At 40.3% G+C, this 17,164-nt stretch overlaps 1 protein-coding gene across 2 annotated transcripts in view; it reads right to left on the reverse strand.

Moving 5' to 3' along the window:
- The window catches only part of ADGRB3 (adhesion G protein-coupled receptor B3), a 781,830-nt gene extending 764,932 nt beyond the window's left edge, over window positions 1-16,898 (reverse strand). The window contains exons 1-2 of one of the 2 annotated variants that reach the window (XM_059083264.2): window positions 16,161-16,898; window positions 12,748-13,519 (exon numbers count right to left, since the gene is read on the reverse strand). In XM_059083264.2, coding sequence (XP_058939247.1) covers window positions 12,748-13,504 — 757 coding nt within the window. In that variant the 5' untranslated portion in view covers window positions 13,505-13,519; window positions 16,161-16,898. Of the gene's footprint in view, window positions 1-12,747; window positions 13,520-14,553; window positions 14,599-16,160 lie in introns of those variants that run through there. The other variant, XM_067011391.1, reaches the window with a different exon arrangement.
- Between the last annotated feature and the right edge of the window lie 266 nt (window positions 16,899-17,164).

Raw genomic sequence — 17,164 nt, forward strand, 5'->3', positions numbered from 1 at the left:
ACTCCTGCTAAGGAACGCTCAAAGGCATGTTCAAAGTTCACATCAGTTCAGTGTTCCCTCCCACCTCTCCTGGAAAGGAACAAGGCTTCTCAATGTGGCAAAAGCGCACCTACTCAAACGCGAGGTTAATTATTACTCCATAATTAACCTCGCTATAGAAAACTGTTAAGATTAATGAAGCAGTGATTATAAGTTCCCCTTGAACTACCCTAGAAATATCTGTTTACCACAAACACCTACATGTATATTGATAACAGATTCTGTGCAAATTATTGCGATATGAGATCTAGGTAAACACATATAAATCATAGTCTATGTATCTGAAAAAAAACAAGTCAGAAAGGAGAAGGAGGAAGAGGGGAAGGAGGGGGAGGGAGGGAAGGAAGAATTAAGACAAAGAAAAGAAGGAAGGATAAAGGACAGGGAACAGAACAAGTTTTTACCTTTCAGCAAGAACTGCCATGCCAAAATGAATGCTTCCTACTTCTTTGACAGTCATGACTCGGCAAAAGACCATGATACCCTCTCTAATCTGGGTGAGTTGAAAATACAGAAAAACCCAATAACTTTAAAAATATGTCAAAAGAACGGTCTCTTGTAATCTAAACATACACTGATTGTAGTTCAGTGTTCATTTTAATTAGGCTACAACAATTAAATACTGGTAAATACTACCTAACATGAGGTCCAGAGTGTTGCTAACGGTAAGTACAAATTCAGCTACCCCAGAGTACATTGTAGAAGATGCAGGTAGGTGAGTTCCTCTCCACAAAACATCACAGACCTGTCTGGTCACCGCATCATCACAGCTCAATTACAGAACACACCACCAATGTAACTCATCACCTTTTAGCACCCTCATTAGCACCACTGTGCCCCAATCTTCCCTAACTGGACACTGTATCAGCTAGAATATGCTAGGTTAGGCTGCAGGAAGAAAGACAAACTCCAAATCCCCCGTGTCTCAAAACAGAAAAGGTCCTTCCTGGCTCAGTCCTCAGGACCATCACAGATCAGCAAAGGGCATGGGGAGGAGGGGGTCCTCTCCTTTTACACATTCAAGGACGCAGGCTGACACAGGAGGCCCTTCTCTCTGGCACAGGTCTCCCCTGCCAGAGGTCAAGAGACCTTGGTGCTGTGACTCCAGCAACGAAATGACCCGGCTCAGAGGTGAGAAGTGCCACTGCTGTTTACAACTCATTGGCCAGAGCCAGTCACATGAGCCCATCCAACCACAACTGGTCCAGAAAACAATCCCTACCTGTGCCCAGAATGGTGGAAGTCTGGGACTATTGGAAGGGCATTAATAACACCTCAACTATCTACTCATGTCTATGGAATGGCAACGCTAATATGCTTTAGGTGGTTGTTTTAATAACCTGCTTCAGTTGTGGATATCTGTTATGTGTGAACAATCAAAGGAATTCAAAATCCATCTCATGCCCAAATAACGATTTTATTCCAAGAAGTTTGACCGTTTGCAACTGAACTGTTTGGGAATTAACAAAGCATTGAGGAAGAGAGTCTGAATGAACACCACCAAAATATAGGACATATATAAAGATTTAACGTTAGGGCTTCTAACTGTTTATCAATTAAAGTTAAAGATCCAAAAGGATTCTAAAACAATATTCATTTTTATCTAGGTAAATTCTAGTCTGTGAGCAAGAGGTATGATTGGAATAGGCGTATTTGCAGGTTTGGGAACTCCAGGTGGAAGAAGGTTGGAATACAGATGACGAGACAGAACGACGGAGAATTGGAGTGTTCATCCTGAAATCCTACATGCAGGCCCAGGACAAACTGACTCCAGAGACACCATGAGGGAAGTGTTCACAGGACTGGCACTAGGGATGGGTCATGAGCAGGTCTCTCATTCCACGAGTTTGACAGAAAGGAGAAGGGGGGGCAGTCTCACCTCTGGAGACCCTTTAGGCTAGGCTCTGAGCCTCCTGTCCACCTCAACGAAAGCAGCTCTATTTTTAAAAATCGCTTTTGTATATACTGTCTTTTATCTAGCAAAAGAGTTTCCACTGCTAAGGGGAAAAAAAAAAAAGCTGTATTAATTCACATCCTACACGTACTTATTTCTTTTGCAGCAGTTCTTGCTACTTAGTGGATTAACTTCTAGTCAGCTCCACCTCTGTGGTTTCTCTGGCCTAAGGATGCAGAGACCAGCGGCAGGCACATGTAATATTCATTATTGCCTACAACTCATCTATGCTCTTCATCACCAACCGAACACCAAAATAAAGCCGTCAGAAAATTCCAGGAAAACCACTAAACAGAAAGAAGCCATACATTTTTTTAAGAAAATGGATTGTTAATATATTACAAGCTAAGAAAGGCATTAAAGTTCTATGCTGTACAAATGGAACAATAGCTCTTCCTGGCATTTACTTGAGATGGAAGAGCTGCGCTTGGTTAAGAAAAATACATTGTTTGCCCTCTTAAGTTACAAAAACCAAGGTCGGCCAGAGAGCTGACCACAGGCTGACATATCTGTAAAGGAAGCTGACCTCGCTGGGAATCCAAAATAAACTGGAATTTCTCAGCCTACAGTGCAGAAACAGATCTTTGAAAATTTTCCAGATTTATGTGGAAAGATTATATAAAGTAAACAGATTTCTGTCTTCCCAAGGTGCCCTCTTTTCCACATTACAATTATCATGAGCCAACATTAGAAGAAATATTTCCACAAGCATCCACTGTATAATAAATATTTGTTATGTACCACCTATTCAGAAAACAGAAGGTCAGGAAAAAAAAAAAAAAAAAGCCTTATTAGCCCCTTTGTTTTTTTGAAGTTACTTTTCTTTTTGCCTCTCAGGACACTTCCTTGATGTGAAGGGCAACCTCAAGACCAACACAGTTAAGAGTCAAAAATTGCAATTTTCTTAATGAAATTATAAGGGCAAACTTAACTGCCTTGGTTTCTTTTTTTGCAATGAAACAAAAGAAAAAAATGCTCTGTGTGAGTCTTGTTGGGTTTTTCATTGTTGTTTTTGTTTTTGTCTTTGCTTTCAGAGGTATAGTGAAATCAACAGGCAAAATGATACTTATATTAGCAACTGCAATTCTGTTTTCACTTTATATTTCCATTATTATAATCATATAAAATTGGAACTAAATAGTAATGTCGGGATTTTTTACGTTTTATATGCAACCCTTGAAATTACCAACTTACAAAACTTTCTTTGAATACCCAGGCCAGTTTAAATGTTCTGCGGTCACGTCAACACTGAAAAATTGTATGGAAGAGTTATATGAATGTATACATGTTATGTGATTTTAAAACAAGCTAAGTCATCAACGAACCAACAGGTAAATATAGAAAAACTCTTGGAGGAGGGCCTAAACTCAATGGAGTCATGAAGATGAACACATATTGATCCTGAGTTAGGACCAAGTATAAAAAATACATCACCTGAGCTTTAAAAAATGACCAACTGGTTTTCACTTTCATTAACTCAATTCTTTAAATTATTATTATTTATTTAATAGGGCTGGCCCATATGCCAATCTCCAAAAGGGCTAATCATTATGTAAGACCTTTAGCAAGTTAAAAGGAAAGATCAAAAGATCAAAACTTAAAATGCTTATTTCCAGACCCATCCCAAAGTAATTAGAAATCACCTCACCACCAAAATCATACACCCCTGTACCAGTCAGGATCCTAGTAAGAAACAGACGGTGTCCTCAAGTTCAGTAATTTAGAAGAGCATAAGGCATGGACAGAGGCTGGAGAAACCAAGGAGACAAGAGTACAGTCCTGGGGTAAGAATCAGGAGGCAGGCAGGCCTCAGGAGTGAGAGGAGAGAGGGGTCTTCAGAGAGCCCAGGGGAAGCCCACCCCACAGGAGCCGTGACCTTCAGTACAGGGAGGGGACCCTGACCTCACTGCCCCAACCTACAGCAGTATTTCGCAGTGCACCATGGGATAAAAAATGTGACATGTTATTTCTTTAAAACACTGATTGCCCTAGAGAAATAATGAAATGAAAATCCAAGACAGACCTTGATAAATCATTTTCCTAAATCTGGACACTCTGCACTTGAAACACATTGCTCTTTAAATTTAATGAGCTTAGACTGAAAGTCAATAGTTTTTTGAGACCTGCATCACATTTGTTTAAATAATATAGGACAAAAAAAAAAATCTAATGAATGAAAGCTCTGATTTGTAGAGACTAGTCTGTATTCAGTAGTCTAGCAAAGTATACTCTGATTATTGTCCTGGCTGGATACCAGGTAATTTTCTTAAAAAATAATTAGAACTATCCCACCATCCTAAATGACTGTGTCTCTTTTACATTATAGAAATGGCATTAAATATAAACTCCAAGAACACTTATGTTCAGCTGAAATAATGTTCCCATGATACATCTGCAGATTGGGATTCCTTTAATTAGGTAAGATTTGGACTAAGCTAATGCCTAAAGCCCCTTATGAATCTGAGAATTTGTGATTCAGATTCAAGTGTTCCAGAAACAGTGAGAAAACTCACAGCTTTGAAATTCTGTAGTTTTTCATTTGAACCAATTTGTATTAAAATTTTTAAAGAAAGGAAAGCTATGGTCAGTCTTCAGGGCATAACCAGCCCATGCTGATAACAGGTGTCTCACACAGTTACTGCCCAAGTAAAACAATTTGTGCCACAGACCTTTGTAAACTGGAAAGCACTTAACGTCAGGTTTCATTATATTATTTTAATTTATAAAATGTTTACTAAACCACTTTACATCTTTATTTTCTTAAGAGTGATATGTAGATGAAGCTTCTCTTTAAAAATAGTTTATTAGAGAACAAATTATCCTTATTTATATATGCAAGCATAGATATTAATTTTTAAATAAATTTTTAAATGTTATCAAATTTTTAAACATTATTTTAAAATGGAGGAACACCAGTAGAAATGTCATGAAATAAATACTCTAAACCATTCACCCAAGATGAAGCACCCAGGAGAGCAAATATTTCTGTGACATTTCTATCACCTTAACACATTTATTGCTAAAAAGTAATTCACCAAGGTAACTTTCTCTGGTTGATTCCACAACTGTTTTAATGCTTTGGATTATGTCTAAGTGCGTATAAATTGCATTCTCAACATTGTAATCTGGTTCCATCAGTGTTCCAATGTCTTTTCCATGCACCTATTTGCTCAGTTTTCCCAAACAAGTCTCAGTCTCCAAAGAAACTTGTTATCTAGAAGAAATAATTTGAGACTATAACAGCCAAGATTAGGTTAGCAGCTAAATTAGTTCACTTAACATGGCAGAAACCAAAGAGTAACCATTTGGCCTTGTATTTTACAACATGTTCCAATCATAGGCAGGGGTCCCCAACCCCCGGGCCAAGGACCACTGCCGGTCAGAGGCCTGTTAGGAACTGGGCCGCACAGCAGGAGGTGAGTGGCAGGCCAGCGAGCGAACCCCATCCCTTGCATTACTGCCTGACCATACCTTCTCCCAGCCCCGACCGTGGAAAGATTGTCTTCCAAGAAACCTGTCCCTGATGCCACCAGTTCCCCAAGGTTGGGGACCGCTGTCGTAAGGGGTTCGTTATGAGGAAAATGCGAAAGTGCACATCAGCAAAAATGTCCAATTTCAGAGAAGACACCTAACCTATTCAGGGAATTAGTTTTGAGAGAAATAGCTCCATGCTAATGTATTTACTATGCATTTGTTACATAATTGCACTTTCTTTGCAAACTAGAAATATATTACTTATTATTTACTTATTAAACATAAATTATTTATCTATGATAAATATATTACTTTTATATTTATAATATATTACTATAAATGTATTTATAATAAATAATAACATGATAAATATATTACTTTATTATTATAAAGGTTAATTATTATTAACCTTTAACAGATATGTAGCTGGTCATTCTCTGCATGTGAGCAAAATTCCTGAATGACAGTTGAAAGATAATTGAACAAAGAGCATTTAGCATTTAACTGAACATAGAACAGTTAGCATTTTATGGAGTCTTAGAGATGGCATTCTGTAATTCTGCTTTAAGAAAATACCAGAAGCTGCAAATGAGTAGTAACAACATTTTTAAATTTTCAATACCTGAATATGCAAGCCTTTGGGGGACTCTTAGGGCTCGTTGGCCTATAATAACTGATCATAATTCACTGCAAAAAAAATTCCAAAAAAGTTCGACTTTTTTCCAAATGTTTTAATATAAACTTAATGTGTCAAGATCATTCCTTTTCAAAACAGATCTCAAAACATGAACTTAACTTTGCATAATGCAGCAGAGTAAAATACTTGGAAACTGTTTAATTTACGTTTATATTTTACAGACTTTACAAAGGATCAGCGATGATATCCAAAGGACAGCTTCCCAGCCCTGGGATGACTCACAGCACTAGCTTGGTCTATTGGATGTTTTCATCATGCCACCATCAGCACAAAGGTATTGAGATGGGACCTTTTCTTTATATAATACAAAACAGACATAACTTCAAGATGCTTAATGACCATTTGTTAAATGCCCTAAATTCCTAAACAAGTTCAAATAATTAAGTGGCAACCTACTTCATTATGTTATCAATCTTCCATCATTTATAGCTAAAAGATAATTTAAAAGAGGCTTCAAAAACTGAACTGAAGGCCTAATATAACTTGAGCATTTGACTAAGTGTCTTTCACGTACAATCGCATTTAATACAACACGCCACTACAGTATAGATTGCTGAGTCAAGCTCAATAAGCACAGTCCCTTGTCAAAGATGCTACGAGGTGGCTGGGTCACTCTCAAGGCCCAAGTGCATCTTCCACCAAAATACACCTTTCATTTCAATGAAGTGACCACAGTTAGAAAAACTGAACACACCTGTCTGATTTCTATTCGTTAATTGAATTAATAAGAAATTTCCACAGGGTTGACAGGAACTAAAATATTCCAAGCCATTAATTTCATTCATTTTTTTGTTTTTTTTTGTTTTTTGTTACTACATAATGTCATATCCTGTTCTTCTGTACCCTGAGGAATAAGCATTACTAGCAACCCAAGAAGAGAAGTAGTTGACACAGAAGAACACAGGTCTGAGGTGAATGTACAGATTTAAACCTGGCTCTCTCTGTTCAGAATCTTAAAACCCAGCTAACGGTATTTTGAAAAAGTAAGAAAGGCTGATTTTTGAACAAACACTGATTTTCGATCCAAGGGCCAGATGACTTTTACAGGTAATATATATCAAAGTGACTCTAAAGAAACCTATATTTTATAAAAGTATTCCGTTTAACAATAAAATCACTTCTATTAGGAAATGAAGTATAGGAATGCATGAAGCTAGATTCTAAGTAAAGTAAAATTCCCATCTCAATTTTGAAGAAAACCAATCTACAGCCAACGCTAAAACTGTAACAGGGAAGGGCCAAATCGGACTACAGGCTGGATCTGTTTCTTTTACTTTAACCTTTGATTTCTGCTGCTTTTGTTCTCTAAAAGGATACCGTCTATACTTAATGGCCTGCCTCGGGGAACCCTGCCCCTCTGCCTGAATGTTAAACCAAAGTGCCTTTGTTCAGGGAAGCATCCTGACCCTGTCCACCTGCGAATGGCTGCAAGAAAGAAGAAATTAACACATCCCCTCCCCGAAGCTGGCCGTTCCAGGGGATATTTACAAAACTCACGGCCTTTTTACTTTACTTCCTCGTCTCCTCCCAGTCTCTGTGCTATACAAGAAACTGGCATCCAAGCCGGATAAGGTGGTTATTTTGAGACTTTAGTCTGACTGCTTTCCCAATAAAGTCGTATTCCTTGTCTCAACACCTCGTCTCAGATTTATTGCCCTGTCCTGCGGCAATCAGAGCGAGCTTGGACTCAGTAACAAAACCTGCCTGACACACGTGCATACAATAAACGTTTTCTTGTTTATATTTTAATTTACTGTCTATGAAAAAATGTTGCCATATGATAGAGTTTTCATTAAAACTATATATCTGAGTCACTTCCTAAACTCTTTGACAAAATTCTACAATGGCAAAAGTAAAAATTAGGGCATCTTACTTGGCCAGGCCTACAAGTTTAGTAATATTATATACTATTACTATATGTATAGATTACAACATAAGTAAGGAGTAGGTAACAGAAGCACTGAACTTGACCTGCAATATTCTTCCTCTTTCTTGGAAAGAGTTTGCATACATTTCTCTTCAAACTGTGGAAGAAAAGATTTGGGAAATGTCATTTCTGGAGAAGTAATGCTAGAGCCAGAAGAAAGAAATGTAGATGGAAATGAAGGCAATTAAACAGATAGAAATTGGCAAATTTTCTTATCCCTGTTTTTGCAGACAGCTGTGTATAGAAAGTTTCATTTATCATTAACCTAATCTATTAAAATAAACACATAGGGAATTAAGACTATTTCTCAATGACTCCATTCTTCTTGTTCTTTTAAAAATGTTATTAAACAATACCTTGAGATAAGGTATTGTTATATAAATAATACATTAATGGAGCTGGAAATGCTATAAATGCCATCTCAATTTATTGCTATCTTTCCTATTGAGTTGTTTTGTTTTGTTTTATTCATTTAACATTCATTTCAACCAATATTTATTGAAGGTCTGCTTAGACTGTGCTAGACTATTGGAAGACCAAGTCTGTACACTTGAAGAACTCGCAAGAGTAGTAGAGGAAGATGGAAAAAGAAATGGAAATATGTGCTAGAACAGAAATACAGTATGTGCAAAGGGCTGTGGGTCCAGCCAATGGGCAGGGCAAACTGTCACGTACAACATACACAGTAGATCTTTCTACATTCTGATAAAGAGTGTGGGATCACGGCATTTACGAAGGAAGTAAGATCAAAGGAAGGTAAAGAGGAAGGGGAAAGGTGGCTGAAGCAGTAATGAGGGTAAAAAGAGCAAAGGTAGAAAGAAATGAAAACACTTAAAATGAAACACACAAATTGCTCTAGACATGCAAATGCACACACAAACACAGGCTAGATTTTACACAGGAACATGGTGAGACTTCCCTTGGGCGGTTGATTATCAAGGATTAGCAGAGGCAGAATGAAAAGACAAATAAGTGTGTGTGTTCAGATTTCCTGGAATCTATACAGGGATCCCAATCTCCCTTCACATAAGTAGCTCCATTGATATAAGCAGGAAACAAGGGTTCCATTAAGGCTTACTATGTGATTTAGATATGCTAGTGTGGAATTTTTCTCTCCAAACTGTTTAAATTACTTATTTCAAGTGAAGTAGTAAGAAATAAGTAAGAAATAAGAAATAAGTAAGAAACACATCACCTTTTATATTTTAGCTATATAGTCCAGAATCATCTTTGGTAAAAGAGTCCTATAACACATATTAAAGACCTCATGAATCAATGTCAGTCTTGTCCCATACTCATATCTGAAAACCAGGTAAACAGCAAGGTTATTGGAGTTTTCTTTTAAAAATAGTTATATACACCGTACGTGGACAGCTTTTTTAAAACAACTGCCTGAAATAAGACATTATTTTTAAAAGGCTTCATTTTGTTGATTTACTTGGTTTTCAAAACTTCACATAAAAATTGGGAAACGACAACAAAGTTTCTATAATCACATGGCACCCTCAAATATGTCAAATACAATCTTAAATAGGAAGACACTGAAATGCACTAAAATCTCACACTGTAAAGAAGCATCATTCACTAATTAACTTTTATAATGTAGTCAAGATAAAATTTGTAATTGTTGGTGTTGTCACTTCAAACAGTGACAGTCATTATTTTCTGGCTATGAAATTCTTAAGTACATGAATGTATTATTAACAAATATCTTAGTAGAAATCCTTAGTAGAAATATCAAAGTAGAAATCAATATCCCATTGCTGGGAGCCCATAGTTTCCTCAAATACTAACTAAATATGATAATTCCAGTGGACACATATTCCAAAATATTCAGTATTTAGTATACCTTTGCCATCACTATCAGCATCACATAAAAAAAATTCTGAAACTGCATTTACTGAGTGTAAAGACCCTTCTGTCAAATTTGTGCCATGTCTATGATATAACAAACATCAAAATATTTCTACTCAAGGCTACTGAGTCAGTACTTACTACAGTGACTAAAATGGGAGTCAAAAACCATGAAGAATAATCTTGTCTATATTCCCCTGATGATTTACAGGATGGTTTATTTTTCATAGAAAATAGAAATCATAAAGTAATATAAAATATAAGTGGAATTTTTAAAACCCCATTTTAGAAGTTGGGATTACATGTTAACCAAATAAAGTAAAGATATTTTGGAATAAAATTAGATATGAGTAGCACAATTATATGTAATTATTACACATAGCCCTCAAGCCCTGTGGATATCATTACGTGGTAGTTTACTTGAAATAGTATTAAATAATTCTTTCATAAGATTTTACATATCATTATATCAACTATTTAAGATTTAATGTACTTTGCATAACTTTGACTAAATTACACATCCGCAGATTTTCACAGTCCTTTCCTACAATGCAGCTTAGCCTAAAAGGTCTTCTTTGAATGAGGTAAGGAGTACTATACACATATTTTATAAGACTTACTTACAAATTCATCAGCTACAATTATGTCATCAGGAATTACTTATCATTACCTTTCTGACTCAGAACACCTAAACAATTCAAGGGCACAAATGTAGAATACAGAAACTGATACAGCATATATTCTTCCCCTATTACATAAACTTTTCCTTGTCAGTTCTGTTAACGTGCTAACAATTTTAATACAATCTTTGAATGGTCTGTAGAGGTATTTCGTTCTCATTTCGCCAGCTAATTAGCCAAAAGAAATGTACATACTCCCCCATGATTTAAACATCGAATGTCTAAAATCACTCTTATTCTTCGGCGTATACTAAAACGAATGGCCGTCTAGTCCAAATTCTATAAATTCCAGCATTGTCCTAACCCACATCTCATGCTCAAGACCAGCAAAATCTCTGAAAATCATACTTAGTGTGCACACGACTTTGTTTTTTGTCACTTGTCACCATTCACAAAAAAGGGTTGTACACCGGGATTCTCTTCCCACTGTCATCAGCAGTCAATTTGATGATAAAATTTTAACTACTGAAGATACAGATTTTCTCAATTTTATTAGAACAGCAATAAAACAAACGAGCAAAAACTAGTTTCTGGTGTTAATTGTCTTATTAGCCAGCTTGTAACATCACACTTTCCTGGCGTACTGTAGCTTCTTATTCTAGGGGACATTAATTGGGTTTAAATGGTGTTAAATACCATCCCTGCAGTTGCAAGTGCTTCACTGGGATTTTTACTAGAGAAAAGAACTCCTGTAATTTAAAACCACTTTGCTTTCTTCAGTCACAGCTGTTAGGGAGACACTGACCTGTAGAAATCTTAAAGGTTTTTCACCCCTTTCCCAGGGCCATTAGTCTGCATTTATTTTCTAAGGCTTCTTTGCTCCTTGTGCCACGGCTCTTCCGTAACTCCCATCCCCCAAAATGCTTTCAGAAGAAAAATCACCGCTTTCCGCTGGTTAAGCCCTTTTCTCTCTCTTTCCCCACCCCCGCCCCTTACAAAACCTTGGCTACCCTTAAAGAAAATTCTCCAACAACGTGTCAATTTTATATTGGCCACAAAGACAACTTCTGTTGGGAGAGGGGAGTAAAGAGGGACTGGAGCTTGGCTGTGCCTTTCCACAGACAGGGATCTTTGTGGCGATCGGAAAACACTTCCTGCATAAAAATTCAACACACTCTCTGGGTGCAGGGCTGGGGGGCGGGGGCGGCTATGTACCAGCAGTGCCCTCAAACGAATGGAACGCATCCCCTAACCTTCCAAACCGGAAAGTCATTTTTTCTCAAAATGTGTCAGCTTTTTTGCCTTATTAAACATAATCCACTGTCTCAGATCCCGGGGCAGCTCCCCCTCCAGCGTCTGGGTGAAAGCTATAAATCACTTCGGTACTTTCTCTCCTTCCTCTGCATTTCCGCTGCACTGTTTTTGCATCTACTCGGCTCTGACAAGCTCCCGCTCCTCGTGAGTATCAACAGGGTACCGAGAAGCTAAGAGCAAAAACTCCCGCGAATGCGGACGCCGGGTCTTGCAGGACCCGCCTGTGTTAATTCCGCTCCCTCCCCCGTCACGTGACTTCACTGCCCGGAGACCCGAGTCTGCACCCCCAGTGGGCTTCCCTGGAGGAAAGACCCGGCACGCGGGCTCCTTCCCAGGCCTGGGGAGGAGGGGCACCCTCGACCTCCTGTGTCGCCAAGTCATTTGGTCCACACAGGCTTGCCACTGAGTTTGTGTCACCTTTCCGGTCACGAAGCCCCAAATTCCAACCTGGAAAGGGGTCATGGATGAGAGGGTGGGCCGGAGGCGAAGGGAGAAGTCTACAGTTCCATTAACAGGTGTGTGCGTGTGTGTGTCCGTCTCCCAGAGGGGATGCAGCCCAATAAAGCGCCCCCCACCCATTCCCTCCTCACCGACCTCCAGCGCAAACTGGCGCCACGTTTTAGCATCTCATCTCTCCTCAACATGCCACTCGCACCGGGCGTCAGGATGCTGAGCGCTATCCCATCCTCCCCGCCCCATCTCTCCAATCTTGAAACGTAAAACTAGCTTTAGGAAGATCACAAGTCAAATCAATCCAAAGGTGACAGAGGAAAGGGGCAAGGGTTGGGCCGGTGTGTGACACAGCACGTTTTAACTCCATCCCTCAGCACCACTCCCCGCCCAGCTCCCCCTCTCGGCCGGCGCTTACCTTCTTTGGGCGGTCGCTTGGCCTCTCTGGTAAGATTGCAGACCTGGGTGGTTTGCAGCTCTTGGGTCAGGCAGCCCTCGGTCTGCTCATTCAGGGGTAACACCACGTTATTTAACAAAACCAGCGACTGGTCGTCGGTTCCCCACTCTCCCAAGTGTTGAGGGCAGGTGCATTTTGTATACATGATCCCGCAGGTCTCCGTTCTCCCATTTTCTGATTTCAAGCATTTCTCCAACCAAGTGCATAATACGTGGCAACCAAACTGGCTTGGGCTCACCTTGTTCAATACCAAAAACTCAAAAAAAGATTTCTGATCTTCTTCCCCTTTTTTCTGTAATCCTGGGAAATCGGTTGGAAAGACCCGACGTATCTGAATAAAATTTTTATCATACTGTAGAAAAACGAAAGCATTCTTGGATTCGCAGAGTTGCATTATAGAATGATTCTTTCTTAAAAGATCCTTGATTTTTTCATGGGAAAAATGATCAAACTGATAAGCCAGGAGGGAAAAGTTAGAGCAGCTAAGGTCCTTTTTGGAAAATTTCAGGTAAATGCTATATTTGGTTGGATCTGGATTTTCCAGCGTCCAAGTGCAGTTTGTAAAGTTTTTGGGAAACATTTCACTTACAGAATACGATCCATAAATGACTCCTTTCACCAAAGTTGAACACCAGAAGTCTTGGGCAGCATTAAATCCAAACATAACCAGGAGATAGGTGGAAAATATATAAATCAGCAGGTTACGAACAGCCTTCATCCTATGTCATTTGGCCTGTAAAAACGGCAATGAAAGAAAAATGCAAGTAGGAGTCTACGCGCATTGAAAAAAAGAAACTCCTTTCAATATCACAGCCAGCTGTTTTCAAGATTTCAGTAAAAAACCCTTTTTAAAAGAAGGGCAGGTAATTTTTATTTTATAACGCACGAAAATTATGTGTTGCTGTGTGAACAGCGCCCTCACGTGGTCATTCACAGTGGCCAAATTCCCTACATTCAATTTAAGAATAATATTCAATAGATTATTAATAGGAATGCTTTTATCTACCAAGATTTCCTTCAAGTGCGTGGTGATTCTACTGAAAGAAGAGGAAATTTTTGTTTTTTAAATGTAACACCCTAAATGTTAATTTTTGAGATATTTTTAAGCAACCTTTACAAACCTATTCTCCCCCCTCAGCCCTCTGCCTGCAGTAAACATCACACAAAATCTAATCTGATAACCTGAGAACAGCTGTCATCATATTATTTCTTTTCTTTTAAATGTGAAAAGCAATTATGATCAATGATAGCCTCAATTTTGAAAGCACAAATGATCATTTGTTGCAGGCTACTGGGTGAACTGGTGGGAAATTTCTGTGCAAAAATACAGGTATTTGTATGAATTAAGAGAATTTGTAAACCATCATCCAAGAAAGGGCAGATACATAGGGAAGACCTGCTTTTGGACATTATCATTGAGAACCAGGATTTAAGGCAGTCATTGCAATGTGACATGCCCTCTTGGGATACATAAAGTAGACCACTATATTAATATCTGTATCCAAAGGCAATGTCAGTGAAAAATCCCAGAACCACAGTAACTGAGCTGGTTTCAGCTTTATTTTTTTTTTAAATAGGGCTATTTTATCTAGAGTTATCTACTGTAATTTAAGATTTACACATGGTACATAAAAGATATTAGCAGTCTTTCCTAGCCGATTTCAATTATTGAATTGTTCCCTCTCCAACAACAGCTTCAAAGCTCCTCTTTTTCTCTATTTTTTTAACCTGGCCTTGCATAATACAGTAATCCTTGGTTATATTTACCTCTGTAAGTTGTCATCCAAAAGTAACTTGAATATTTTTCAGCTGTAACCTTTAAGTTATTTCTTAGAATAAATGACACTGCTTTTTTTTTTTTTTTTTTTTTTGCTTAGCCTTTGAGCTAAGTGATGCCAAGTTAATTTTTAAAGTCTTTAGGCTGCAGTCTCTTCCACTGTTCTGTAAACAGAGACAGACACACAGACATATAGATAATTAAGAGTTTTCATGTCTTTGCCTGGGTCCTCTCTGAACCAAAGGATATAAACACTCTTCCTTTCCGTTGCATAACACACACCAACGCATGCACACAAAATCCAGTGACTTAAGTCCCTGAAGACAGATCTGCATTCCCCAGATCATAATACAAATTCTAAGTTTTGATATAAGCAAAAACCCCAACTCTAAATCTCCATATAGCAGCAGTTTAAAATAACATCAGGATTGCAGGGACTATCAAAACAGTGTTTTCCTAATTCAAACATACAGTTCAATGAATAATGCATTTTCTTCTTGAGAAAATAAAGCCAATGAGCATGAAAAGGTTAAAAAATAGGGAAAGTTAGAGGAAATTCTGGAAGGAATTTTCCTTTTTCTTTTTTTCTTTCTTTTTTTTTTTTTTTTTTTGCTGTAGCACTTTGCAGGCAATGCAGGTCTGCGCAGTGTTCTTCAGGATAGAGTGTAGGCGTTGAGAGCCAATGTGACAATAAGTGTCTAAATTAGGAATTCCATCCATGAAAGGGGGCTTCATTTTATAATCGCCAACTCAAAAAGGGGTCGTATTTCTTTTCCTAATGAAATCCGGTACTTTTGCTTCCATCTATTTGACGGTGCAAGTCTGCATTGCCGTGCTCATCAAGGATTAGAAAGAGTGAGGAAACGGCTCTGATTTCACTTTCAAGCTGGCTCAAGAAAGCCCCCTCAACGTAATGCTCTTTATTTTAATCATTCAGCCTTGGTGTACGGAGTCTCCTTTTCTTCTAACTAATCACAAATGAATCACTGAACTGTCGCTGCCACCACCCCCAGCCCTCGCCAGCCCCCGCCTGCAGGGCCACTTCAAACAACTGTATTTCTTCTTTTAAGAAAGAAAGACGAGGGTGCGGGTGTCGAAGGGCCCGGCCCCCGAGGTTTCAAGGATGTGGCATTTATTTATTTATTTGCTTGTTTCCTGCTGAGAGGCAAAGAGGCGTTTAGTTTAGCTCTCCTCAAAACTGATTCTCTGGATGACACTTTTCAGTCGAACACAGACGGCGCCATCACTCCACTGAATTTTTTTTCCCCAGTGGAAGACCCACGGCCTCCCCTTATCTTAACTTCCTTTTAACCTGAAATCTCCCCCCATCAAATTACCCCAATCACACATAACCGTCAGGTTTTCTAGGTCTCCCTGCCGATTCCTTCCAACCCAGCACATCTCTGGAAAACCAGACTTTCCCAACTTTTCAACTGCAGCGTTTAAGTAAATGCAGACAGTCGGGTTTGCTCGCAGCCTCTCCATCCGCCAGCAACAGCCTGGCCTTTGCAGGTCTTCCCTCCGCAAACACCCGGCGGAAAGCTCCTCGGTGGCGCCCCCGGCAGAGGGAAGGTGACCCCCGGACCCCCGTCCTTACCTTCCACTCCGAAAGCTCAGGGAGGCTCTTGCTCTAAGACACCAGCACAGGCACGCGTCCCAGCAACAGTGACGGAGAGACTCCCCTTCGGTCCCAAGCACCGTTGCCCATTTTCCCCGGCTGAGCTTCAAAAATCAGTATTGATTTTTTTCTAACGCACTCAGAAGAGAAGCAAAAGCTAGGGGGCGGGGGGGGGAAGAATCAAAGAGTGGAGGGGTGGGAGAAAAAAGCCCTCAGGACCCCGGAACCTAAGCCGTAGCCAAGTGAATCCAACCTCCAACCCAGGCGGGGAAGGGGGGAGCCCCCCGAAGACAGACACCAAGGAATAATAAAAAAAAAAAATGCAAGTGGCTTAAGAGCGAGGATTTGTTTTTCCAAATCTACCCCCCAGTAAACCGGTCAGCCAAGAAGCCGAGAAAGCGCTGAGACGAGAAGCGGCGGCGGCTGCTAAGGCAGATTTGTTGGGGGCGGTGGGTTTATTACGGGAGTGTTCGTGGTCGCCTCGGAAGCCTGGAGCTCATGCTTTCTCCTCTTTCCGCTCTCCTCCCGCCTCCTCCTCCTCCTCCTCCTCCCCCCTCCCCCCCACCGCAGGTACTGATGGACTGACGGCGACTAAGGAGAGGGGAAAAAAACCGCGTCTGGTGATGTCGGAAAGCTGTTTGAACGCCGGGCGAGGAGGGAGGCGCGGGAGGGAGCGAGATAGTAAAGCTCTGTCTCGGGTGTGCGCACGGCGCGCGGCGCTCGCTCTGCCCGGACGCGCGAGGGAGGGGGCGCGCGGCCCCGAGGCGCGCGCCGGGCCCCGCGTGCTCGTGGGCGTGCGCGTGCAGCGCGGTGCGCCCGGCGGCCGCCCGGGGCTGCGCTCACGGCGCCTCGCTGAGCTCTGCCTGGGCCCTGGTGGGGCGCGGAGGGAGCAGCTCGGGAGGGCGGCGGGCGGGGCTCCAGCCCGGGCCGCGGTGCGCCTGCACGTCAACGGCTGCTCCGAGCCCAGCACGTCCCGGGAGCGG

This window comes from Kogia breviceps, chromosome 13 (genome assembly GCF_026419965.1).
Source record: "Kogia breviceps isolate mKogBre1 chromosome 13, mKogBre1 haplotype 1, whole genome shotgun sequence".
NCBI lineage: Eukaryota > Metazoa > Chordata > Mammalia > Artiodactyla > Physeteridae > Kogia > Kogia breviceps.